This window comes from Pleurodeles waltl, chromosome 10 (assembly GCF_031143425.1).
Source record: "Pleurodeles waltl isolate 20211129_DDA chromosome 10, aPleWal1.hap1.20221129, whole genome shotgun sequence".
NCBI classification, from domain to species: domain Eukaryota; kingdom Metazoa; phylum Chordata; class Amphibia; order Caudata; family Salamandridae; genus Pleurodeles; species Pleurodeles waltl.
Genome location: NC_090449.1, coordinates 33,300,490 through 33,322,513, shown reverse-complemented (window position 1 = coordinate 33,322,513; position 22,024 = coordinate 33,300,490). Strand labels below are relative to the sequence as shown.

Below are 22,024 nucleotides of genomic sequence, written 5' to 3'. Positions count from 1 at the left end.
GCAGGCATCAGTGGGTTTTTTGCAAGTGCAGATTTGTCCATCATGTGTGCGGAGACATCTGCTTGTTTAAATCCCACTCCGAGTAGGATTTAGGCGCGCCAGGCTTGGTTTGCCTTGGAGGTTTGGGAACGCTCACAAACATGTAGGTTTGTGGGCATTCCCAGAATCCTCTTCCAACCTGGAAATGGTCAGAGATTTACACCAATGCAGAGCAGGAGTAACTGTCCTTCCAGAGGGGGAAGTGGGCGGACTGCCCCCACACTAAATAGGGGTGAAGGTAGTGCATTAAATGGGCAGGTACTGTCTGGTACTGAATACCTGCACTTCTTTAATTTGAAAGGGAGAGTACCTGCAGTTCTGAGCTCTGTTGCATTTCCATTTAAGCTCTGGGGAGGGGAAGGGCCTTCTCCAGAGGGAAAAAAAATTCCCAGTGGAGAAAAAGAAAGTCTACATTCGCATAGAGATCTCCATTCTCCCTGTGGGGCCTTCTAAGCAATGAAGAACTGTGCTCATGGGGAATAGGAAAGTTTTGGAAAAGTCCCATGAGATTCTCAGAAGTACACCTGGAAACCTCAGAACAGGAAATAACCGAAAAGTCCTCTGAGGTGAAGGTATAAATCTCAGTTCCTTATCCTTCCATTTTTCCTAAAAATGGCCCTAAATGTTTTCTGTGTAAGGCCTTGAGTGTATATCTTAAGGTTGGTGGTGGCTTTATATTAAGCTGCCTGCAGGTGAACTGTGGGTGAATGTTTGATTTGTTCTGCATTCCGTCCATCATCTGTTGTTTTTTTCATTTGTCGCCGCAAGTGGGTCCCGTGCTTGCTATGCCACCAGATTCAAGCTAGCCTGGCTGATGAAGGGTGATACCCTGAAACCAGCCCCAGGATGCTTGTTTCTGGTTCAGGGAGGACCTGGTCTGGTGGTTCGGGCTGGACTGTTCCCATGGGGAGCAGGGTCAAGACTGATTTGTATATGGCTGGGTCCAAACTGCAATGGCATGGTGAGCAACAAAACGGATGAATTAAACCCAGATCTGTTACTGGGGGTGAGTGTTTGCATTGTTCAGCACTCCGTCCATCATCCTTTTGTGTTGCTAAAGTTGCCCTAAGTGGGAAGGATATGTCCAGACGTGGGTCCCTTGCTCACTGTGCCACTAGATTCAAGCTAGCCTGGCTGATGAAGGGTGAAACCCTGAAATCAGCCCCAGGATGCTTGTTTCTGGTCCAGGGAGGACCAGGTCTGGCAGTTTGGGCTGGAATGTTCCCATGGGGAGCAGGGTCAAGACTGATTTGCATATGGCTGGCTCCAAACTGGGGTGGCTGGTGAGCAAAACAACGATGGATTAAACCAAGATCTGTGACTGGGGGTAAGTGCTTGATTTGGTCTGCATTCCGTCCATCATCTGTTGTTTTTACATTAGCAGGTGAACTAAGGCCACATGAAATTATAAATCTTCCATTTATGGCAGGATCCTCAAACCACTCCAGGCTGAGCTGTCTAGACAAACACAGCAAAACAGATGTGGACCAACTATATGTATGTTTGTACATGAATGTATCTGCATAGTGACTGCCACGTCCCTTTGTGTCAATGGTATTTCTGGTTGTGGTTGGCATCAACCCTATCTTGTAAACAGTTTTGTGACAGCGGTGTTTACATTTGTTGTCGGTATAGGCAGGTTTGTGTCAGCAGCAGTCTCAGTTATTGGTTATATTGTCTTATCACGGCCAGATTTGGGTCAGCACTATCTTAGTGTGTAAGTGCTGACAGCTGATTGGCATTTTCATGTGTTGTGCGAAATGTTAATTACTGAAATACCACTGGCAGCAATGAAAAATCCATGATGTGATGCAATAGGCAAGGCGACCTCACACAAACCTACGGCTTTAAATTCTGATACCAAGGGCGGCTTTTAGTGCCAATAAATTAAAATACTGCTGATACAAAACTGTTCACATAAAGATGTTCCTGCACAGAAGTCACTGCCTTGGTAGGTCAGCACACGGCTGCTGGTGAAGGGGTCCAAGCCTAGGATTCTAGGGGGGTCATCCCAATGTCCCTCAAGTGTGCCAGGTGACGCTCTCACCCCAGCCCCCCTAAGCTCCCCAGAATGCTACACCGTGACCACAGGCGTCAGAACCTGGGGTACTCACTGACCCGTCCCCCTTCTCTTCCAGCAACCGGCAAAGATGTCGTCGGACGCGGAAATGGCTGTGTTTGGGGAGGCGGCGCTATACTTGCGCAAGTCTGAAAAGGAGCGCCTGGAAGCCCAGAACAGGCCGTTCGACGCCAAGAACTCGTGCTACGTTACAGACCCCAAGGAGCTGTTTGTGAAGGGAATGATCACAGCCCGAGAGGGGGGCAAGGTCACCGTGAAGACGGACGATGGGCGGGTAAGTGGCACCGCTGCCCAGGCACAAGGCAGGGCAGCGGGTGGTGGGATCGAAAGGAAAGCGGCCCATGCTCACAAATCACGATTCTAAACTTTTCCCGAAGCTCCAGTCTGCTAATGCCCGAATGGGTCATTTTAAGTACATTTGTGGCAAGTGGTGTAAAGCATATGGGGCCAGGAACGTTCTTGAAAATAAGATGTCATTTTAAAGTATATTTATGAGCCGTGTATGGATTGTCCCCTGCGTAATTCTGAGGTAAAGTGTAACCATTACCAATCCTGCCAACCTTGGTAGGTAAACAGCTAACTCTGGCAAAGCCCATTCCCCAGTCCACACTGTCCCTGTCAGCCAGGGGCATAGGACCGCCTCGTCTTGGAGTGTAGGGGGCATCCTCTTGACTAGTGCAGGTACTGGGCCGCTTATGCGGTAAAGTCAGAGTGCAGTGCCAGTTTACAAGTCACCGACATGCCCAGAAGTGCCAGAATTGTGCCACTGGAATTAAGACAGAAGTGCCAGCACTGTGTCACTGAGAGTAAAACATAAGTGCAAACACTGTGCCACTGGAAGTAAGTCAGAAATGCCAACACTGTGCCACTGAAAGTAAAACACAAGTGCCACCACTGTGCCACTAGAAGTAAGACAGAAATGCCAACACTGTGCAACTGAAAGTAAAACACAAGTGCCACCACTGTGCCGCTGGAAGTAAGACAGACGTGAAATCACTGTGCCACTGAAAGTAAAACCCAAGAGCCACCACTGTGCCACTGGAAGTAAGACAGAAGTGACAGCACGGTGACACTGAAAGTAAAACATAAGTGCAAACACTGTGCCATTGGAAGTAAGACAAAAATGCCAACACTGTGCCACTGAAAGTAAAACCCAAGTGCCACCACTGTGTCACTGAAAGTAAGACAGAAGTGACAGCACTGTGTCACTGAAAGTAAAACAAAAGTGCCAGCACTGTGACACTGAAAGTAAAACATAAGTGCAAACACTGTGCCATTGGAAGTAAGACAGAAGTGCCAACACTGTGCCACTGAAAGTAAAACATAAGTGCAAACACTGTGCCACTGAAAGTAAAACAGAAGTGCCAGTACTTTACCACTGGAAGTAAGACAGAAGTGCCAGCACTTTACCACTGGAAGTAAGACAGAAGTGCCACCACTGTGTTACTGAAAGTAAAACAGAAGTGCCAGCACATAAGTGCAAACACTGCACCACTGAAAGTAAAACAGAAGTGCCAGCACCCTGCCACTGAAAGCAAGACAGAAGTGCCAGCACTTTACCACTGGAAGTAAGACAAAAGTGCCACCATCGTGACACTGAATGTAAGACAGAAGTGCCAGTACTGTGCCACTGAAAGTAAGACAGAAGTGCCAGCACTTTACCACTGGTTGTAAGTCAGAAGTGCCACCACTGTGACACTGAATGTAAGACAGAAGTGCCACCAATGTGACACTGAAGGTAAGACAGAAGTGCCAGTACTTTCCCACTGAAAGTAAGACAGAAGTGCCAGTGCTGTGCCACTGAAAGTAAGACAGAAATGCCAGCAATAGCTTGCTCAGAAGTATCATAGACAGCAGCGCCAGTACTGGCCTGCTCAAAAGTGCCAGTACTGTGCCACTGAAATTAAAATAAGTGCCAACACTAGCTTGCTCAGAAGTGCCTTAGACAGAAGTGTAGGTACCAGCCAGCTCAGAAGTGCCAGTACCAATCCACTGAAAGTAAAAGAAGTGCCAGGACTGGCTTGCTTAGAAGTTCTTTACAGAGAAGTGTAGTTACTAGCTTGCTCAGAAGTGCATTATACAGAAGCGCTAGTACTAGCCTGCCCAGATGTGCCATTACTGTGCCACTGAAAGTGAGACAGAAGTCCCAGTATTAGCTTGCTCAGAAGTGCTTAAGATAGAAGCGCAATTACTGGCCAGCTCAGTAGTGCCAGTATTGTGCCACTGAAGGTAAGGCAGATTTGCAACCACTAGCTTACTCAGAAGTGCCTTAGACAGACGTGTAGGTACCAGCATGCTCAGAAGTGCCAGTACTGTGCCACTGAAAGTAAGACAGAAGTGCTAGCACTAACTTGTTCAGAAGTGCTTTAGAAAGAAACACCAGTACTGGCCTGCTCAGAAGTGCCTTAGGCAGAACTGTAGGTAACAGCCTGCCCAGAAGTGCTAGTACTGTGACACTGAAAGCAAGACAGAAGTGCCAGCATTAACTTGCTCAGAAGTGCTTTAGACAGAAACACCAGTACAGGCCTGCTCAGAAGTGCCAGTACTGAGCCACTGAAGGTAAGGCAGATTTGCAAGTATTAGCTTGCTCAGAAGTGCCTTGGACAGAAGTGTAGGTACCAGCCTCAGGGTGAAGCGTAGAGACCTGTCACTGCTATCCTTTAAAAAGTAGAGCAGTGTTGCAGACACACGTCACTACTATCCATTTAAAAGTAAAGCAGCTCTAGGGAGACATGTCAGTACTATCCTTTCAGAGTAAAGTCGCCCTGCTGAGACCTATCAGTCTATCCTTTTATAAGTAAAGCTGCCCTGCTGAGACATTTCAGTGTGATCCTTTCAGAGTAATGTGGAACTGCTGAGACATGTCAGTACTATCCATTTAAAAGTAAAGCAGCCCTGGGGAGACGTGTCTGTACTATATTTTTAAAAGAAAAGCAGGCCTGCAGAGACATATCAGTGTGATCCTTTCAGAGTATTGTTGCCCTGCTGAGACATGTCAGTACTATCCCTTTAAAAGTAAAGCAGCCCTGGAGAGACATGTCTGTACTATCTTTTGAAAAGTAAAGAAGCCCTGCAGAGACATGCCAGTGCAATCCTTTCAAAGGTAAAGCCGCCCTGTGAAGACATGTCAGTACAATCCTTTCAAAGGTAAAGCCGCCCTGCGGCAACATGCCAGTGCAATCCTTTCAAAGGTAAAGCAGCCCTGTGTAGACATGTCAGTACAATCCTTTCAAAGGTAAAGCAGCCCAGTGTAGACATGTCAGTACAATCCTTTCAAAGGTAAAGCAGCCCTGTGGAGAAATGCCAGTGCAATCCTTTCAAAGGTAAAGCAGCCCTGTGGAGACATGTCAGTACAATCCTTTCAAAGGTAAAGCCGCCCTGCGGCAACATGCTAGTGCAATCCTTTCAAAGGTAAAGGAGCCCAGTGTAAACATGTCAGTGCAATCCTTTCAAAGGTAACGCCGCCCTGCTGAGACATGCCAGTGCAATCCTTTCAAAGGTAAAGCCGTCCTGCGGAGACATGCCAGTGCAATCCTTTCAAAGGTAAAGCCGCCCGTGTAGACATGTCAGGGCAATCCTTTCAAAGGTAAAGCAGCCCCGTGTAGACATGTCAGGGCAATCCTTTCAAAGGTAAAGCAGCCCTGCTGAGACATGCCAGTGCAATCCTTTCAAAGGTAAAGCAGCCCTGTGGAGACATGCCAGTGCAATCTTTTTAAAGTTAAAGCAACCCAGTGTAGACATGTCAGTACAATCCTTTCAAAGGTAAAGAAGCCCTGCTGAGACATGCCAGTGCAATCCTTTCAAAGGTAAAGCCGCCCTGCTGAGACTTGTCAGTACACTCCTTTTAAAGGTAAAGCAGCTCTGCGGCGGCATTACCAGTGCAATCCATTCAAAGGTAAAGCAGCCCTGCTGAGACTTGTCAGTACAATCCTTTCAAAGGTAAAGCGGCCCTGTGTAGACATGTCAGTGCAATCCTTTCAAAGGTAAAGCAGCCCTGTGTAGACATGTCAGTACAATCCTTTCAAAGGTAAAGCAGCCTTGTGTAGACATGCCAGTGCAATCCTTTCAAAGGTAAAGCAGCCCTGTAGAGACATGTAAGTGCAATCCTTCCAAAGGTAAAGCAGCCCTGTGGAGACATGTCAGTACAATCCTTTCAAAGGTAAAGCAGCCCTGCTGAGACATCCCAGTGCATTCCTTTCAAAGGTAAAGCAGCCATGTGTAGACATGCCAGTGCAATCCTTTCAAAGGTAAAGCAGCCATGTGTAGACATGTCAGTGCAATCTTTTCAAAGGTAAAGCAGCCCTGCTGAGACATGCCAGTGCATTCCTTTCAAAGGTAAAGCAGCCATGTTTAGACATGCCAGTGCAATCCTTTCAAAGGTAAAGCAGCCATGTGTAGACATGCCAGTGCAATCCTTTCAAAGGTAAAGCCGCCCTGCTGAGACATGCCAGTGCAATCCTTTCAAAGGTAAAGCCGCCCTGCGGAGACATGCCAGTGCAATCCTTTCAAAGGTAAAGCCGCCCCGTGTAGACATGTCAGGGCAATCCTTTCAAAGGTAAAGCAGCCCTGTGGAGACATGCCAGTGCAATCCTTTCAAAGGTAAAGCAGCCCTGTGGAGACATGCCAGTGCAATCCTTTCAAAGGTAAAGCAGCCCTGTGGAGACATGTCAGTACACTCCTTTTAAAGGTAAAGCAGCTCTGCGGCGGCATTTCCAGTGCAATCCTTTCAAAGGTAAAGTAGCCCTGCTGAGACATGCCAGTGCAATCCTTTCAAAGGTAAAGCAGCCCCGTGTAGACATGTAAGTGCAATCCTTTCAAAGGTAAAGCAGCCCTGCTGAGACATGCCAGTGCAATCCTTTTAAAGGTAAAGCAGCTCTGCGGCGGCATTACCAGTGCAATCCTTTCAAAGGTAAAGCAGCCCTGCTGAGACTTGTCAGTACAATCCGTTCAAAGGTAAAGCAGCCCTGTGTAGACATGCCAGTGCAATCCTTTCAAAGATAAAGCAGCCCTCTGTAGACATGCCAGTGCAATCCTTTCAAAGGTAAAGCAGCCCTGTGTAGACATGCCAGTGCAATCCTTTCAAAGGTAAAGCAGCCCTGCAGAGACATGCCAGTGCAATCCTTTCAAAAGTAAAGCAGCCCTGTGTCGACATGTCAGTACAATCCTTTCAAAGGTAAAGCAGCCCTGCTGAGACATGTCAGTACAATCATTTCAAAGGTAAAGTAGCCCTGTGTAGACATCTCAGTACTATCCTTTCAAAGGTAAAGCAGCCATGTGTAGACATGTTAGTACAATCCTTTCAAAGGTAAAGCAGCCATGTGTAGACATGTCAGTGCAATCCTTTCAAAGGTAAAGCAGCCCTGCTGAGACATGTCAGTACAATCCTTTTAAAGGTAAAGCAGCTCTGCGGCGGCATTACCAGTGCAATCCTTTCAAAGGTAAAGCAGCCCTGCTGAGACTTGTCAGTACAATCCTTTCAAAGGTAAAGCAGCCCTGTGTAGACATGCCAGTGCAATCCTTTCAAAGATAAAGCAGCCCTCTGTAGACATGCCAGTGCAATCCTTTCAAAGGTAAAGCAGCCCTGTGTAGACATGCCAGTGCAATCCTTTCAAAGGTAAAGCAGCTCTGTGGCGGCATTACCAGTGCAATCCATTCAAAGGTAAAGCAGCCCTGCTGAGACTTGTCAGTACAATCCTTTCAAAGGTAAAGCGGCCCTGTGTAGACATGTCAGTGCAATCCTTTCAAAGGTAAAGCAGCCCTGTGTAGACATGTCAGTACAATCCTTTCAAAGGTAAAGCAGCCTTGTGTAGACATGCCAGTGCAATCCTTTCAAAGGTAAAGCAGCCCTGCAGAGACATGTAAGTGCAATCCTTCCAAAGGTAAAGCAGCCCTGTGGAGACATGTCAGTACAATCCTTTCAAAGGTAAAGCAGCCCTGCTGAGACATCCCAGTGCATTCCTTTCAAAGGTAAAGCAGCCATGTGTAGACATGCCAGTGCAATCCTTTCAAAGGTAAAGCAGCCATGTGTAGACATGTCAGTGCAATCCTTTCAAAGGTAAAGCAGCCCTGCTGAGACATGCCAGTGCATTCCTTTCAAAGGTAAAGCAGCCATGTTTAGACATGCCAGTGCAATCCTTTCAAAGGTAAAGCAGCCATGTGTTGACATGCCAGTGCAATCCTTTCAAAGGTAAAGCCGCCCTGCTGAGACATGCCAGTGCAATCCTTTCAAAGGTAAAGCCGCCCTGCGGAGACATGCCAGTGCAATCCTTTCAAAGGTAAAGCCGCCCCGTGTAGACATGTCAGGGCAATCCTTTCAAAGGTAAAGCAGCCCTGTGGAGACATGCCAGTGCAATCCTTTCAAAGGTAAAGCAGCCCTGTGGAGACATGCCAGTGCAATCCTTTCAAAGGTAAAGCAGCCCTGTGGAGACATGTCAGTACAATCCTTTCAAAGGTAAAGCAGCCCTGCTGAGACATTTCAGTACACTCCTTTTAAAGGTAAAGCAGCTCTGCGGCGGCATTTCCAGTGCAATCCTTTCAAAGGAAAAGTAGCCCTGCTGAGACATGCCAGTGCAATCCTTTCAAAGGTAAAGCAGCCCCGTGTAGACATGTAAGTGCAATCCTTTCAAAGGTAAAGCAGCCCTGCTGAGACATGCCAGTGCAATCCTTTTAAAGGTAAAGCAGCTCTGCGGCGGCATTACCAGTGCAATCCTTTCAAAGGTAAAGCAGCCCTGCTGAGACTTGTCAGTACAATCCTTTCAAAGGTAAAGCAGCCCTGTGTAGACATGCCAGTGCAATCCTTTCAAAGATAAAGCAGCCCTCTGTAGACATGCCAGTGCAATCCTTTCAAAGGTAAAGCAGCCCTGTGTAGACATGCCAGTGCAATCCTTTCAAAGGTAAAGCAGCCCTGCAGAGACATGCCAGTGCAATCCTTTCAAAAGTAAAGCAGCCCTGTGTCGACATGTCAGTACAATCCTTTCAAAGGTAAAGTAGCCCTGTTTAGACATCTCAGTACTATCCTTTCAAAGGTAAAGCAGCCATGTGTAGACATGTTAGTACAATCCTTTCAAAGGTAAAGCAGCCATGTGTAGACATGTCAGTGCAATCCTTTCAAAGGTAAAGCAGCCCTGCTGAGACATGTCAGTACAATCCTTTCAAAGGTAAAGCCGCCCAGTGTAGACATGCCAGTGTAATCCCTTCAAAAGTAAAGCAGCCCTGTGTAGACATGTCAGTACAATCCTTTCAAAGGTAAAACAGCCCCATGTAGACATGCCAGTGCAATCCTTTCAAAGGTAAAGCAGCCCTGTGTAGACATGCCAGTGCAATCCTTCAAAGGTAAAGCAGCCCTGCTGAGACATGTCAGTACAATCCTTTCAAAGGTAAAGCCGCCCAGTGTAGACATGCCAGTGTAATCCCTTCAAAAGTAAAGCAGCCCTGTGTAGACATGTCAGTACAATCCTTTCAAAGGTAAAACAGCCCCATGTAGACATGCCAGTGCAATCCTTTCAAAGGTAAAGCAGCCCTGTGTAGACATGCCAGTGCAATCCTTCAAAGGTAAAGCAGCCCTGCTGAGACATGTCAGTACAATCCTTTCAAATGTAAAGCAGCTGTGTGTAGACATGTCAGTACAATCCTTTCAAAGGTAAAGCAGCCCTGCAGAGACATGCCAGTGCAATCCTTTCAAAGGTAAAGCAGCCCTGTGGAGACATGCCAGTGCAATCCTTTCAAAGGTAAAGCAGCCCTGTGGAGACATGCCAGTGCAATCCTTTCAAAGGTAAAGCAGCCCTGTGGAGACATGTCAGTACAATCCTTTCAAAGGTAAAGCAGCCCTGCTGAGACATTTCAGTACACTCCTTTTAAAGGTAAAGCAGCTCTGCGGCGGCATTTCCAGTGCAATCCTTTCAAAGGAAAAGTAGCCCTGCTGAGACATGCCAGTGCAATCCTTTCAAAGGTAAAGCAGCCCCGTGTAGACATGTAAGTGCAATCCTTTCAAAGGTAAAGCAGCCCTGCTGAGACATGCCAGTGCAATCCTTTTAAAGGTAAAGCAGCTCTGCGGCGGCATTACCAGTGCAATCCTTTCAAAGGTAAAGCAGCCCTGCTGAGACTTGTCAGTACAATCCTTTCAAAGGTAAAGCAGCCCTGTGTAGACATGCCAGTGCAATCCTTTCAAAGATAAAGCAGCCCTCTGTAGACATGCCAGTGCAATCCTTTCAAAGGTAAAGCAGCCCTGTGTAGACATGCCAGTGCAATCCTTTCAAAGGTAAAGCAGCCCTGCAGAGACATGCCAGTGCAATCCTTTCAAAAGTAAAGCAGCCCTGTGTCGACATGTCAGTACAATCCTTTCAAAGGTAAAGTAGCCCTGTGTAGACATCTCAGTACTATCCTTTCAAAGGTAAAGCAGCCATGTGTAGACATGTTAGTACAATCCTTTCAAAGGTAAAGCAGCCATGTGTAGACATGTCAGTGCAATCCTTTCAAAGGTAAAGCAGCCCTGCTGAGACATGTCAGTACAATCCTTTCAAAGGTAAAGCCGCCCAGTGTAGACATGCCAGTGTAATCCCTTCAAAAGTAAAGCAGCCCTGTGTAGACATGTCAGTACAATCCTTTCAAAGGTAAAACAGCCCCATGTAGACATGCCAGTGCAATCCTTTCAAAGGTAAAGCAGCCCTGTGTAGACATGCCAGTGCAATCCTTCAAAGGTAAAGCAGCCCTGCTGAGACATGTCAGTACAATCCTTTCAAATGTAAAGCAGCTGTGTGTAGACATGTCAGTACAATCCTTTCAAAGGTAAAGCAGCCCTGCAGAGACATGCCAGTGCAATCCTTTCAAAGGTAAAGCAGCCCTGTGTAGACATGCCAGTGCAATCCTTTCAAAGGTAAAGCAGCCCTGTGTAGACATGCCAGTGCAATCCTGTCAAAGGTAAAGCAGCCCTGTGTAGACATGCCAGTGCAATCCTTTCAAAGGTAAAGCGGCCCTGTGTAGACATGTCAGTACAATCCTTTCAAAGGTAAAGCAGCCCTGTGTAGACATGTCAGTACAATCCTTTCAAAGGTAAAGCAGCCCTGCTGAGACATGTCAGTACAATCCTTTCAAAGGTAAAGCAGCTCTGTGTAGACATGCCAGTGCAATCCTTTCAAATGTAAAGCAGCCATGTGTAGACATGCCAGTGCAATCCTTTCAAAGGTAAAGCAGCCCTGCTGAGACATGCCAGTGCAATCCTTTTCAAGGGAAAGCAGCCCTGCTGAGACATGTCAGTACAATCCTTTCAAATGTAAAGCAACTGTGTGTAGACATGTCAGTGCAATCCTTTCAAAGGTAAAGCAGCCCTGTGTAGACATGCCAGTGCAATCCTTTCAAAGGTAAAGCAGCCCTGTGTAGACATGTCAGTGCAATCCTTTCAAAGGTAAAGCAGCCCTGTGTAGACATGTCAGTGCAATCCTTTCAAAGGTAAAGCCGCCCGTGTAGACATGCCAGTGCAATCCTTTTCAAGGTAAAGCAGCCCTGCTGAGACATGTCAGTACAATCCTTTCAAAGGTAAAGCAGCCATGTGTAGACATGACAGTGCAATCCTTTCAAAGTTAAAGCAGCCATGTGGAGACACAACAGTCCAATCCTTTAAAAGGTAAAGCAGCCATGTGTAGACATGTCAGTACAATCCTTTCAAAGGTAAAGCAGCCATGTGTAGACATGTCAGTACTATCCTTTCAGAGGATAAGCAGCCATGCGGAGAAATGCCAGTGCAATCCTTTCAAAGGTAAAGCAGCCCTGTGTAGACATGTCAGTACTATCCTTTCAAAGGTAAAGCAGCCATGCGGAGACATGCCAGTGCAATCCTTTCAAAGGTAAAGCAGCCCTGTGTCGACATGTCAGTACAATCCTTTCAAAGGTAAAGCAGCCCTGCTGAGACATGTCAGTACAATCCTTTGAAAGGTTAAGTAGCCCTGTGTAGACATGTCAGTACTATCCTTTCAAAGGTAAAGCAGCCATGTGTAGACATGTTAGTACAATCCTTTCAAAGGTAAAGCAGCCATGTGTAGACATGTCAGTGCAATCCTTTCAAAGGTAAAGCAGCCCTGCTGAGACATGTCAGTACAATCCTTTCAAAGGTAAAGCCGCCCAGTGTGGACATGCCAGTGCAATCCCTTCAAAAGTAAAGCAGCCCTGTGTAGACATGTCAGTACAATCCTTTCAAAGGTAAAACAGCCCCATGTAGACATGCCAGTGCAATCCTTCAAAGGTAAAGCAGCCCTGCTGAGACATGTCAGTACAATCCTTTCAAATGTAAAGCAGCTGTGTGTAGACATGTCAGTACAATCCTTTCAAAGGTAAAGCAGACCTGCACAGACATGCCAGTGCAATCCTTTCAAAGGTAAAGCAGCCCTGTGTAGACATGCCAGTGCAATCCTTTCAAAGGTAAAGCAGCCCTGTGTAGACATGCCAGTGCAATCCTGTCAAAGGTAAAGCAGCCCTGTGTAGACATGCCAGTGCAATCCTTTCAAAGGTAAAGCGGCCCTGTGTAGACATGTCAGTACAATCCTTTCGAAGGTAAAGCAGCCCTGTGTAGACATGTCAGTACAATCCTTTCAAAGGTAAAGCAGCCCTGTGTAGACATGTCAGTACAATCCTTTCAAAGGTAAAGCAGCCCTGCTGAGACATGTCAGTACAATCCTTTCAAAGGTAAAGCAGCTCTGTGTAGACATGCCAGTGCAATCCTTTCAAATGTAAAGCAGCCATGTGTAGACATGCCAGTGCAATCCTTTCAAAGGTAAAGCAGCCCTGCTGAGACATGCCAGTGCAATCCTTTTCAAGGGAAAGCAGCCCTGCTGAGACATGCCAGTACAATCCTTTCAAATGTAAAGCAACTGTGTGTAGACATGTCAGTGCAATCCTTTCAAAGGTAAAGCAGCCCTGTGTAGACATGCCAGTGCAATCCTTTCAAAGGTAAAGCAGCCCTGTGTAGACATGTCAGTGCAATCCTTTCAAAGGTAAAGCAGCCCTGTGTAGACATGTCAGTGCAATCCTTTCAAAGGTAAAGCAGCCCTGTGTAGACATGTCAGTGCAATCCTTTCAAAGGTAAAGCCGCCCCGTGTAGACATGCCAGTGCAATCCTTTTCAAGGTAAAGCAGCCCTGCTGAGACATGTCAGTACAATCCTTTAAAAGGTAAAGCAGCCATGTGTAGACATGACAGTGCAATCCTTTCAAAGTTAAAGCAGCCATGTGGAGACACAACAGTGCAATCCTTTAAAAGGTAAAGCAGCCATGTGTAGACATGTCAGTACAATCCTTTCAAAGGTAAAGCAGCCATGTGTAGACATGTCAGTACTATCCTTTCAGAGGATAAGCAGCCATGCGGAGAAATGCCAGTGCAATCCTTTCAAAGGTAAAGCAGCCCTGTGTAGACATGTCAGTACTATCCTTTCAAAGGTAAAGCAGCCATGCGGAGACATGCCAGTGCAATCCTTTCAAAGGTAAAGCAGCCCTGTGTCGACATGTCAGTACAATCCTTTCAAAGGTAAAGGAGCCCTGCTGAGACATGTCAGTACAATCCTTTCAAAGGTAAAGCAGCCCTGTGTAGACATGTCAGTACTATCCTTTCAAAGGTAAAGCAGCCATGTGTAGACATGTTAGTACAATCCTTTCAAAGGTAAAGCAGCCATGTGTAGACATGTCAGTGCAATCCTTTCAAAGGTAAAGCAGCCCTGCTGAGACATGTCAGTACAATCCTTTCAAAGGTAAAGCCGCCCAGTGTAGACATGCCAGTGCAATCCCTTCAAAAGTAAAGCAGCCCTGTGTAGACATGTCAGTACAATCCTTTCAAAGGTAAAACAGCCCCATGTAGACATGCCAGTGCAATCCTTCAAAGGTAAAGCAGCCCTGCTGAGACATGTCAGTACAATCCTTTCAAATGTAAAGCAGCTGTGTGTAGACATGTCAGTACAATCCTTTCAAAGGTAAAGCAGCCCTGCAGAGACATGCCAGTGCAATCCTTTCAAAGGTAAAGCAGCCCTGTGTAGACATGCCAGTGCAATCCTTTCAAAGGTAAAGCAGCCCTGTGTAGACATGCCAGTGCAATCCTGTCAAAGGTAAAGCAGCCCTGTGTAGACATGCCAGTGCAATCCTTTCAAAGGTAAAGCGGCCCTGTGTAGACATGTCAGTACAATCCTTTCAAAGGTAAAGCAACCCTGTGTAGACATGTCAGTACAATCCTTTCAAAGGTAAAGCAGCCCTGCTGAGACATGTCAGTACAATCCTTTCAAAGGTAAAGCAGCTCTGTGTAGACATGCCAGTGCAATCCTTTCAAATGTAAAGCAGCCATGTGTAGACATGCCAGTGCAATCCTTTCAAAGGTAAAGCAGCCCTGCTGAGACATGCCAGTGCAATCCTTTTCAAGGTAAAGCAGCCCTGCTGAGACATGTCAGTACACTCCTTTCAAATGTAAAGCAACTGTGTGTAGACATGTCAGTGCAATCCTTTCAAAGGTAAAGCAGCCCTGTGTAGACATGTCAGTACAATCCTTTCAAAGGTAAAGCAGCCCTGTGTAGACATGTCAGTGCAATCCTTTCAAAGGTAAAGCAGCCCTGCTGAGACATGTCAGTACAATCCTTTCAAATGTAAAGCAACTGTGTGTAGACATGTCAGTGCAATCCTTTCAAAGGTAAAGCAGCCCTGTGTAGACATGCCAGTGCAATCCTTTCAAAGGTAAAGCAGCCCTGTGTAGACATGTCAGTGCAATCCTTTCAAAGGTAAAGCAGCCCTGTGTAGACATATCAGTGCAATCCTTTCAAAGGTAAAGCCGCCCCGTGTAGACATGCCAGTGCAATCCTTTTCAAGGTAAAGCAGCCCTGCTGAGACATGTCAGTACAATCCTTTCAAAGGTAAAGCAGCCATGTGTAGACATGACAGTGCAATCCTTTCAAAGTTAAAGCAGCCATGTGGAGACACGACAGTGCATTCCTTTAAAAGGTAAAGCAGCCATGTGTAGACATGTCAGTACAATCCTTTCAAAGGTAAAGCAGCCATGTGTAGACATGTCAGTACTATCCTTTCAAAGGTAAAGCAGCCATGCGGAGACATGCCAGTGCAATCCTTTCAAAGGTAAAACCGCCCAGTGTAGACATGCCAGTGCAATCCCTTCAAAAGTAAAGCAGCCCTGTGTAGACATGTCAGTACAATCCTTTCAAAGGTAAAACAGCCCCATGTAGACATGCCAGTGCAAACCTTTCAAAGGTAAAGCAGCCCTGTGTAGACATGCCAGTGCAATCCTTCAAAGGTAAAGCAGCCCTGCTGAGACATGTCAGTACAATCCTTTCAAATGTAAAGCAGCTGTGTGTAGACATGTCAGTACAATCCTTTCAAAGGTAAAGCAGCCCTGCAGAGACATGCCAGTGCAATCCTTTCAAAGGTAAATCAGCCCTGTGTAGACATGCCAGTGCAATCCTTTCAAAGGTAAAGCAGCCCTGTGTAGACATGCCAGTGCAATCCTGTCAAAGGTAAAGCAGCCCTGTGTAGACATGCCAGTGCAATCCTTTCAAAGGTAAAGCGGCCCTGTGTAGACATGTCAGTACAATCCTTTCAAAGGTAAAGCAGCCCTGTGTAGACATGTCAGTACAATCCTTTCAAAGGTAAAGCAGCCCTGCTGAGACATGTCAGTACAATCCTTTCAAAGGTAAAGCAGCTCTGTGTAGACATGCCAGTGCAATCCTTTCAAATGTAAAGCAGCCATGTGTAGACATGCCAGTGCAATCCTTTCAAATGTAAAGCAGCCCTGCTGAGACATGCCAGTGCAATCCTTTTCAAGGTAAAGCAGCCCTGCTGAGACATGTCAGTACAATCCTTTCAAATGTAAAGCAATTGTGTGTAGACATGTCAGTGCAATCCTTTCAAAGGTAAAGCAGCCCTGTGTAGACATGTCAGTACAATGCTTTCAAAGGTAAAGCAGCCCTGTGTAGACATGTCAGTGCAATCCTTTCAAAGGTAAAGCAGCCCTGCTGAGACATGTCAGTACAATCCTTTCAAATGTAAAGCAACTGTGTGTAGACATGTCAGTGCAATCCTTTCAAAGGTAAAGCAGCCCTGTGTAGACATGCCAGTGCAATCCTTTCAAAGGTAAAGCAGCCCTGTGTAGACATGTCAGTGCAATCCTTTCAAAGGTAAAGCAGCCCTGTGTAGACATGTCAGTGCAATCCTTTCAAAGGTAAAGCAGCCCTGTGTAGACATGTCAGTGCAATCCTTTCAAAGTTAAAGCAGCCCTGTGTAGACATGTCAGTGCAATCCTTTCAAAGGTAAAGCCGCCCCGTGTAGACATGCCAGTGCAATCCTTTTCAAGGTAAAGCAGCCCTGCTGAGACATGTCAGTACAATCCTTTCAAAGGTAAAGCAGCCATGTGTAGACATGACAGTGCAATCCTTTCAAAGTTAAAGCAGCCATGTGGAGACACGACAGTGCAATCCTTTAAAAGGTAAAGCAGCCATGTGTAGACATGTCAGTACAATCCTTTCAAAGGTAAAGCAGCCACGTGTTGACATGTCAGTACTATCCTTTCAAAGGTAAAGCAGCCATGCGGAGACATGCCAGTGCAATCCTTTCAAAGGTAAAGCAGCCCTGTGTAGACATGTCAGTACTATCCTTTCAAAGGTAAAGCAGCCATGCGGAGACATGCCAGTGCAATCCTTTCAAAGGTAAAGCAGCCCTGTGTAGACATGTCAGTACTATCCTTTCAAAGGTAAAGCAGCCCTGTGTAGACATGCCAGTGCAATCCTTTCAAAGGTAAAGCAGCCCTGCTGAGACATGCCAGTGCAATCCTTCCAAAGGTAAAGCAGCCCTGTGTAGACATGACAGTGCAATCCTTTCAAAGTTAAAGCAGCCCTGTGGAGACATGCCAGTGCAATCCTTTCAAAGGTAAAGCGCCCTGCGGAGACATGCCAGTGCAATCCTTTCAAAGGTAAAGCCGCCCCGTGTAGACATGCCAGTGCAATCCTTTCAAAGGTAAAGCAGCCCCGTGTAGACATGTAAGTGCAATCCTTTCAAAGGTAAAGCAGCCCTGCTGAGACATGCCAGTGCAATCCTTTCAAAGGTAAAGCAGCCCCGTGTAGACATGTAAGTGCAATCCTTTCAAAGGTAAAGCAGCTCTGTGTAGACATGACAGTGCAATCCTTTCAAAGGTAAAGCAGCCCTGCAGAGACATGTTAGTACAATCCTTTTAAAGGTAAAGCAGCCCTGTGAAGATATGCCTGTGCAATCCTTTCAAAGGTAAAGCATCCCTGTGGAGACATCAGCACTATCATTTCAAAGATAAGGCAGACCTGCAGAGACATCAGTACTAACATTTCAAAGGTAAAGCACCCCTGAAGAGACATCAGTACTATCATTTCAAAGGTAAAGCACCAATGCAGGGACATGTCAGTCTGTCTTTTCAAAAGTAAAGCATCGCCATGGAGAATCAATGATACTATCTTTTGAAAACTAAAGCAGCCCTGCAGAGATATGTCAGTACTTGAAAAGTAAATTAGTCCTGTGGAGATATGTCAGTACTATCTTTTAACAGTAAGGCAGCCTTGCAGAGACATGCCAGTGTTCTCCTTTTTAGTAAAGCAACTCTTCTGAGACAGGTCCATACTATTCCATCGCGTTCAAAGTAAGGCAGGCCTTTGGACAGGTGTCAGTATTATCACAATAAAAGTTGAACAGTCCGGTTGAGATGTGTCAGCATTATCCCAAAAACAAGTAAACCTGCCCTGTTGAAAGGTGTCAGCAGCATCCTATTAAATGTAAAACAGATCTGCCGAGATGTGTCAGTATTATCCTAATGATGGATAAGCCGTACCAGAGATGCCTGCTTATTATCTTAATAAATATAAGGCAGTCCTGCTCAGATGTGCTGTTACCCTGGTGGAATTTAGGCAGCTCTGTGGGCAGGTGTCAGTTCGATTACATTCAGAGTTAAACTGACCTCCTAAGGGTAAAGCAGACCTGCTGAGTCGTGTTGGGTGCTAACCTATTGCAGGGTAAAGCAGCCTTTCTGAGTCGTGTTGGTGCTAACCATTCAGGGTAAAGCATTCCTGCTGAGTTATGTCGTTGCTAATCCATTCCAGGGAAAAGTTGCTCTGCTGAGTCATGTCGGTGCTAACCCTTTACAGGGTAAAACAGCCTTGCTGAGTCATGACGGTGCTAACCCATTCCACGTTAAAGCAACTCTGCTGAGTAATGTCAGTGCTAACCTATTCCAGGGTAAAGCAGCCATCTTTAGACATGTTTGTGAAACCCATTAGAAACCAACACAAATTAAACATTTCTGTATTATCCCATCAAAAGTAAGGTAGTCCTGCTGACAACTGTCTGCACTATCCCAATGAAACTAAAAGAGCCCTGTGGAGGTGCACAGGTGGCATCCTTTGACATATAAGAAATGTAGATACTTAGAACCTGATATTACTGGTTGTAGTAAGTCCTGCTGCACTGTACCTCAAGCCACAGTCCCCTTAGCCTGCACTTAGGTATTGTTATCTCTTCTCTTCATTTCCAGACTGTAACTGTGAAGGAAGATCAAGTCTTTCCTCAGAATCCTCCCAAGTTCGACAAGATTGAAGACATGGCCATGATGACCCATCTGAACGAAGCCTCCGTGCTGTACAACCTCGCTGAGCGATATGCAGCTTGGATGATCTACGTAAGTGTTCCATTAGATTCAAAACGATCTCCTTGAGCATTATCTATTACTTAAACCCCACAGCCAAAGCCTGTCCCAAAAAGCTGTAACGCAACGTAAACTAATGAACATGATGAAGTAAGCCCCTCTGATAATTCACAGGAGATATCATGTTGTGGAATTTTAAATAGCTGCTTGTAAGCCTGTTGCTTGAAGAAACAGAGCATCTTGCGAACACACTGCATCTGCCAACTATAGGACAACGACTCTTTGACAGGACAGGACGTTCTGATTATCTGTGTGATCTGCGGAGGAGTGACAGCAGGTAAGAAAATTAGTTACTTACCTGTAGCTTTAGTTCTCCAGTAATGGAATATTTCATAGATTCACATGCTTGAATCATTCCCCGTCGTCGAGATGGGAACCCCCGGTATAATTATGTAAGTAGTGTTGAAATAGATTAACATAAGGGCCCTAGGCCTCTTTATTTTAACAGCCTATCAGTGTCATTTTAAGAAAAAGGACCAAACTTGAACATCCACCAATCAGATGACACCACCCTATAGAACCCTCCTGAGAGAAGCTCCAGTACCTCAGAGTTTCCAAGCACAAGTGTGTGTAACATAAGAAAAGAGAGAGAGAGAGAGAGAGAGAGTGAGAGAGAGAGAGAGGTGAAAGTGAGCTTCTCCGGGGAGGCGGGTGGGTCGCATGTGAATCTATGAAAAATTCCAATACTGGAGAACTACATTTACAGGTCAGTAACTAATTTTCTTACTTCAGTATTAGACCTTTCATAGATTCACATGCTTGAATCAGATATATATAAATATATGGCAACATTTCAAATGAAATGTTATCCCCATCTTTACCTCTTTTTTTTTTGTTTTAAACATCATAAGCATTGGATCTGAATCCGAAAGTAACAGACATAAACAATGTGCATACCTGATCTTAGGATAAAGGGATGAAAGAGATGGCTCACCTTCACGTGAAGAGGTTCCTGATGACTGCCTGACCCACTGCTACTTCTCCTTGAGATAGTGCTTCCAAGCAGTAAAGTCTTGTAAATGTATGGCAGCTTTTCCACGTCGCTGCTCTACAAATGTCTTGCAGTGGAACCCCCGCAAACAGCGCTGCTGAGGAAGAAACAGCCCGCGTAGAGTGAGCACGGACCGATGAATGCAGTGGTTTGCCCACTGCCTGATGGCAGAATCGAATAGCTGAGGAGATCCATCTGTCTATACTCTGTTTGGAGAGCGGTTGACCTTCGTCTGGGTGCACTGTAAGCTACAAACAGCTGGTTGGACCGGTGAAAGGACTTAGTCCTGTCCAGATAGAATGTAACAAATCTTTTAATGTCTACTAAAGAGTGTAAAGCCCTTTCTCCAGGAGTTGATGGATGTGCAAAAAAGGTTTTAAAAACTAAGGGCTTGTTCAGATGAAAATCCGAAGGGACCTTTGGGATGAAATGTGGGTTAGTTCATAGTAGTAGTCTGTCTTGTTTGATCTGTAAGAGCGGCTCTTGTATGGAAAGAGCCTGTATCTCACTGGCTTGTCTGGCTGATGTGAGGGCCACCAGTAAGGCAACTTTCCAGGAGAGGAATTTCAGGGAAGCTCAATGAATCGGTTCAAACGGGGTGCTTCATTAGTTGCGCTAGAACGATATTCAGGTTCCACGAGCGAGGAGGAGGTCTGAATGGAGGAAAAACTCTGAAAAGCCCTTTCTGAAAGCATTTGATTAATCTAGAGGAATATAGCGAAGGTGAAGAGTCTGAACGCCTACATGATGTTATTGCTGCCAGATGCACATTTATAGAGGAATGTGCGAGACCTGATTGCGCTAATTGTAATAAATAAGGCAATATTTGCTCCGGTGGTGAAGAAAGCGGATCAATTTGCTGTTGGTGACACCAAAAACGAAACCTTTTCCACTTGCAGGAGTAAGCCTTATTAGTGCTATCTGCTCTAGCCTTGGACAAAATGTCTCTGCACTCCTATGGAATATTCAAATGTGCAAATTCCCTGTGCTCAGGAGCCATGCTGACAATTTGCATCGACTGAGGATCCGGATGCAATATCTGCCCTTTGTTCATTACCAGTAAGTGCAGAGAAGGTTTCAGCAGGATGTGAGGCTTCACTGATAGACGATGAAGCTCTGCAAACCAGTACGGAGCTATTAATATCAGGGTGCACGGCTCCCTCTTCATCTTTGTCAGGAATCCTGCGATCAATGGTATCGGAGGAAAGGCGTAAGCAAAGATGCCTGACCAAGCTATGGAAAATGCATTCCCCCATGATCCCTTTTGGTGATGCCAGCTTGTGAAGTATTGGCATTTGGCGTGCCACTTTCTGGCGAAAAGGTACATTTTTGGCGTTCCCCACTGGGAGAAGATGTGATCCACTGCAGTCTGGTCCAGCTCCCATTCGTGGCAGCTCGATCCTGTCTGCTGAGCGAGCCCGCTGTCTTGTTCTCTATCCCTGGCAGATGCACCGCTGTGAGCTTGATGCCTTACTGCGAGGCCCAGTTCCATATATTTTGAGCCTCCCTGGAGAGGGTAAGAGATCTCGTGCCTCCTTGTTTGTTGAGGTAGTGCATCGTAGTGGTGTTGTCTGTTCTTATTACTACCTCTGGTCCAGCTATCTTTGGAATAAAAGCCTGTAAAGTGAGATAAACTGCTCTGAGCTCTAGCAGATTGATGTGCATTGCTCTCAACGCCACTTGCCACTTACTCGAAGGTCTTGTAAAACGGCCTCCCAGCCTTCCAGAGAGGCATCTGTGGTGATAGTCCATGGAGCTGGACGATGGAGAAACGAAAGGCCGACAGACAGATGATGCTTCTGAGACGACCATGTCAGAGCTTCGACTATTGCTGGGGTTATGCTTATCCGATCTTCGAAGCTTCCCGAAATCTGGAGCCATTGAAGATTGAGCTGCTCCTGGAGTGGTCGCATCTTGAGTCTGCAGAGAGGAACCAGAGGTATGCATGATGACATCATGCCCAACAAAGATTTGAAAAGGCGAACTGAAATGTAGTTTCTTCTCTGTATTGATTTTGCTAGAGTTAGGAGCTTTTGTTGTCTCTCTACAATGGGACAGGCCACGGTGAATTGAGTGTCCAGATTTGCTCCCAAGAAGGTGATTTTGCGTGATGGTAGGGGTTTGGACTTTTCACAGTTGATGGTGTGGCCTACGCTGTTGAGTAAGGAAACGCACTTTCTTGTTGATCTGCACGCTCCTGCGTAGGTGCTCACCTTTATCAGC

General features: G+C 46.0%; 1 protein-coding gene across 1 annotated transcript in view; it reads left to right on the top strand.

Annotated features, from left to right (window-relative positions):
- Positions 1-22,024, top strand: part of LOC138260987 (myosin-4-like) — an 88,202-nt gene that overhangs the window by 26,095 nt on the left and 40,083 nt on the right. Inside the window, exons 2-3 of the mRNA XM_069209555.1 lie at positions 2,178-2,393; positions 18,640-18,783. Coding sequence (XP_069065656.1) covers positions 2,190-2,393; positions 18,640-18,783 — 348 coding nt within the window. The 5' untranslated portion in view covers positions 2,178-2,189. The remainder of the gene's footprint in view (positions 1-2,177; positions 2,394-18,639; positions 18,784-22,024) is intronic.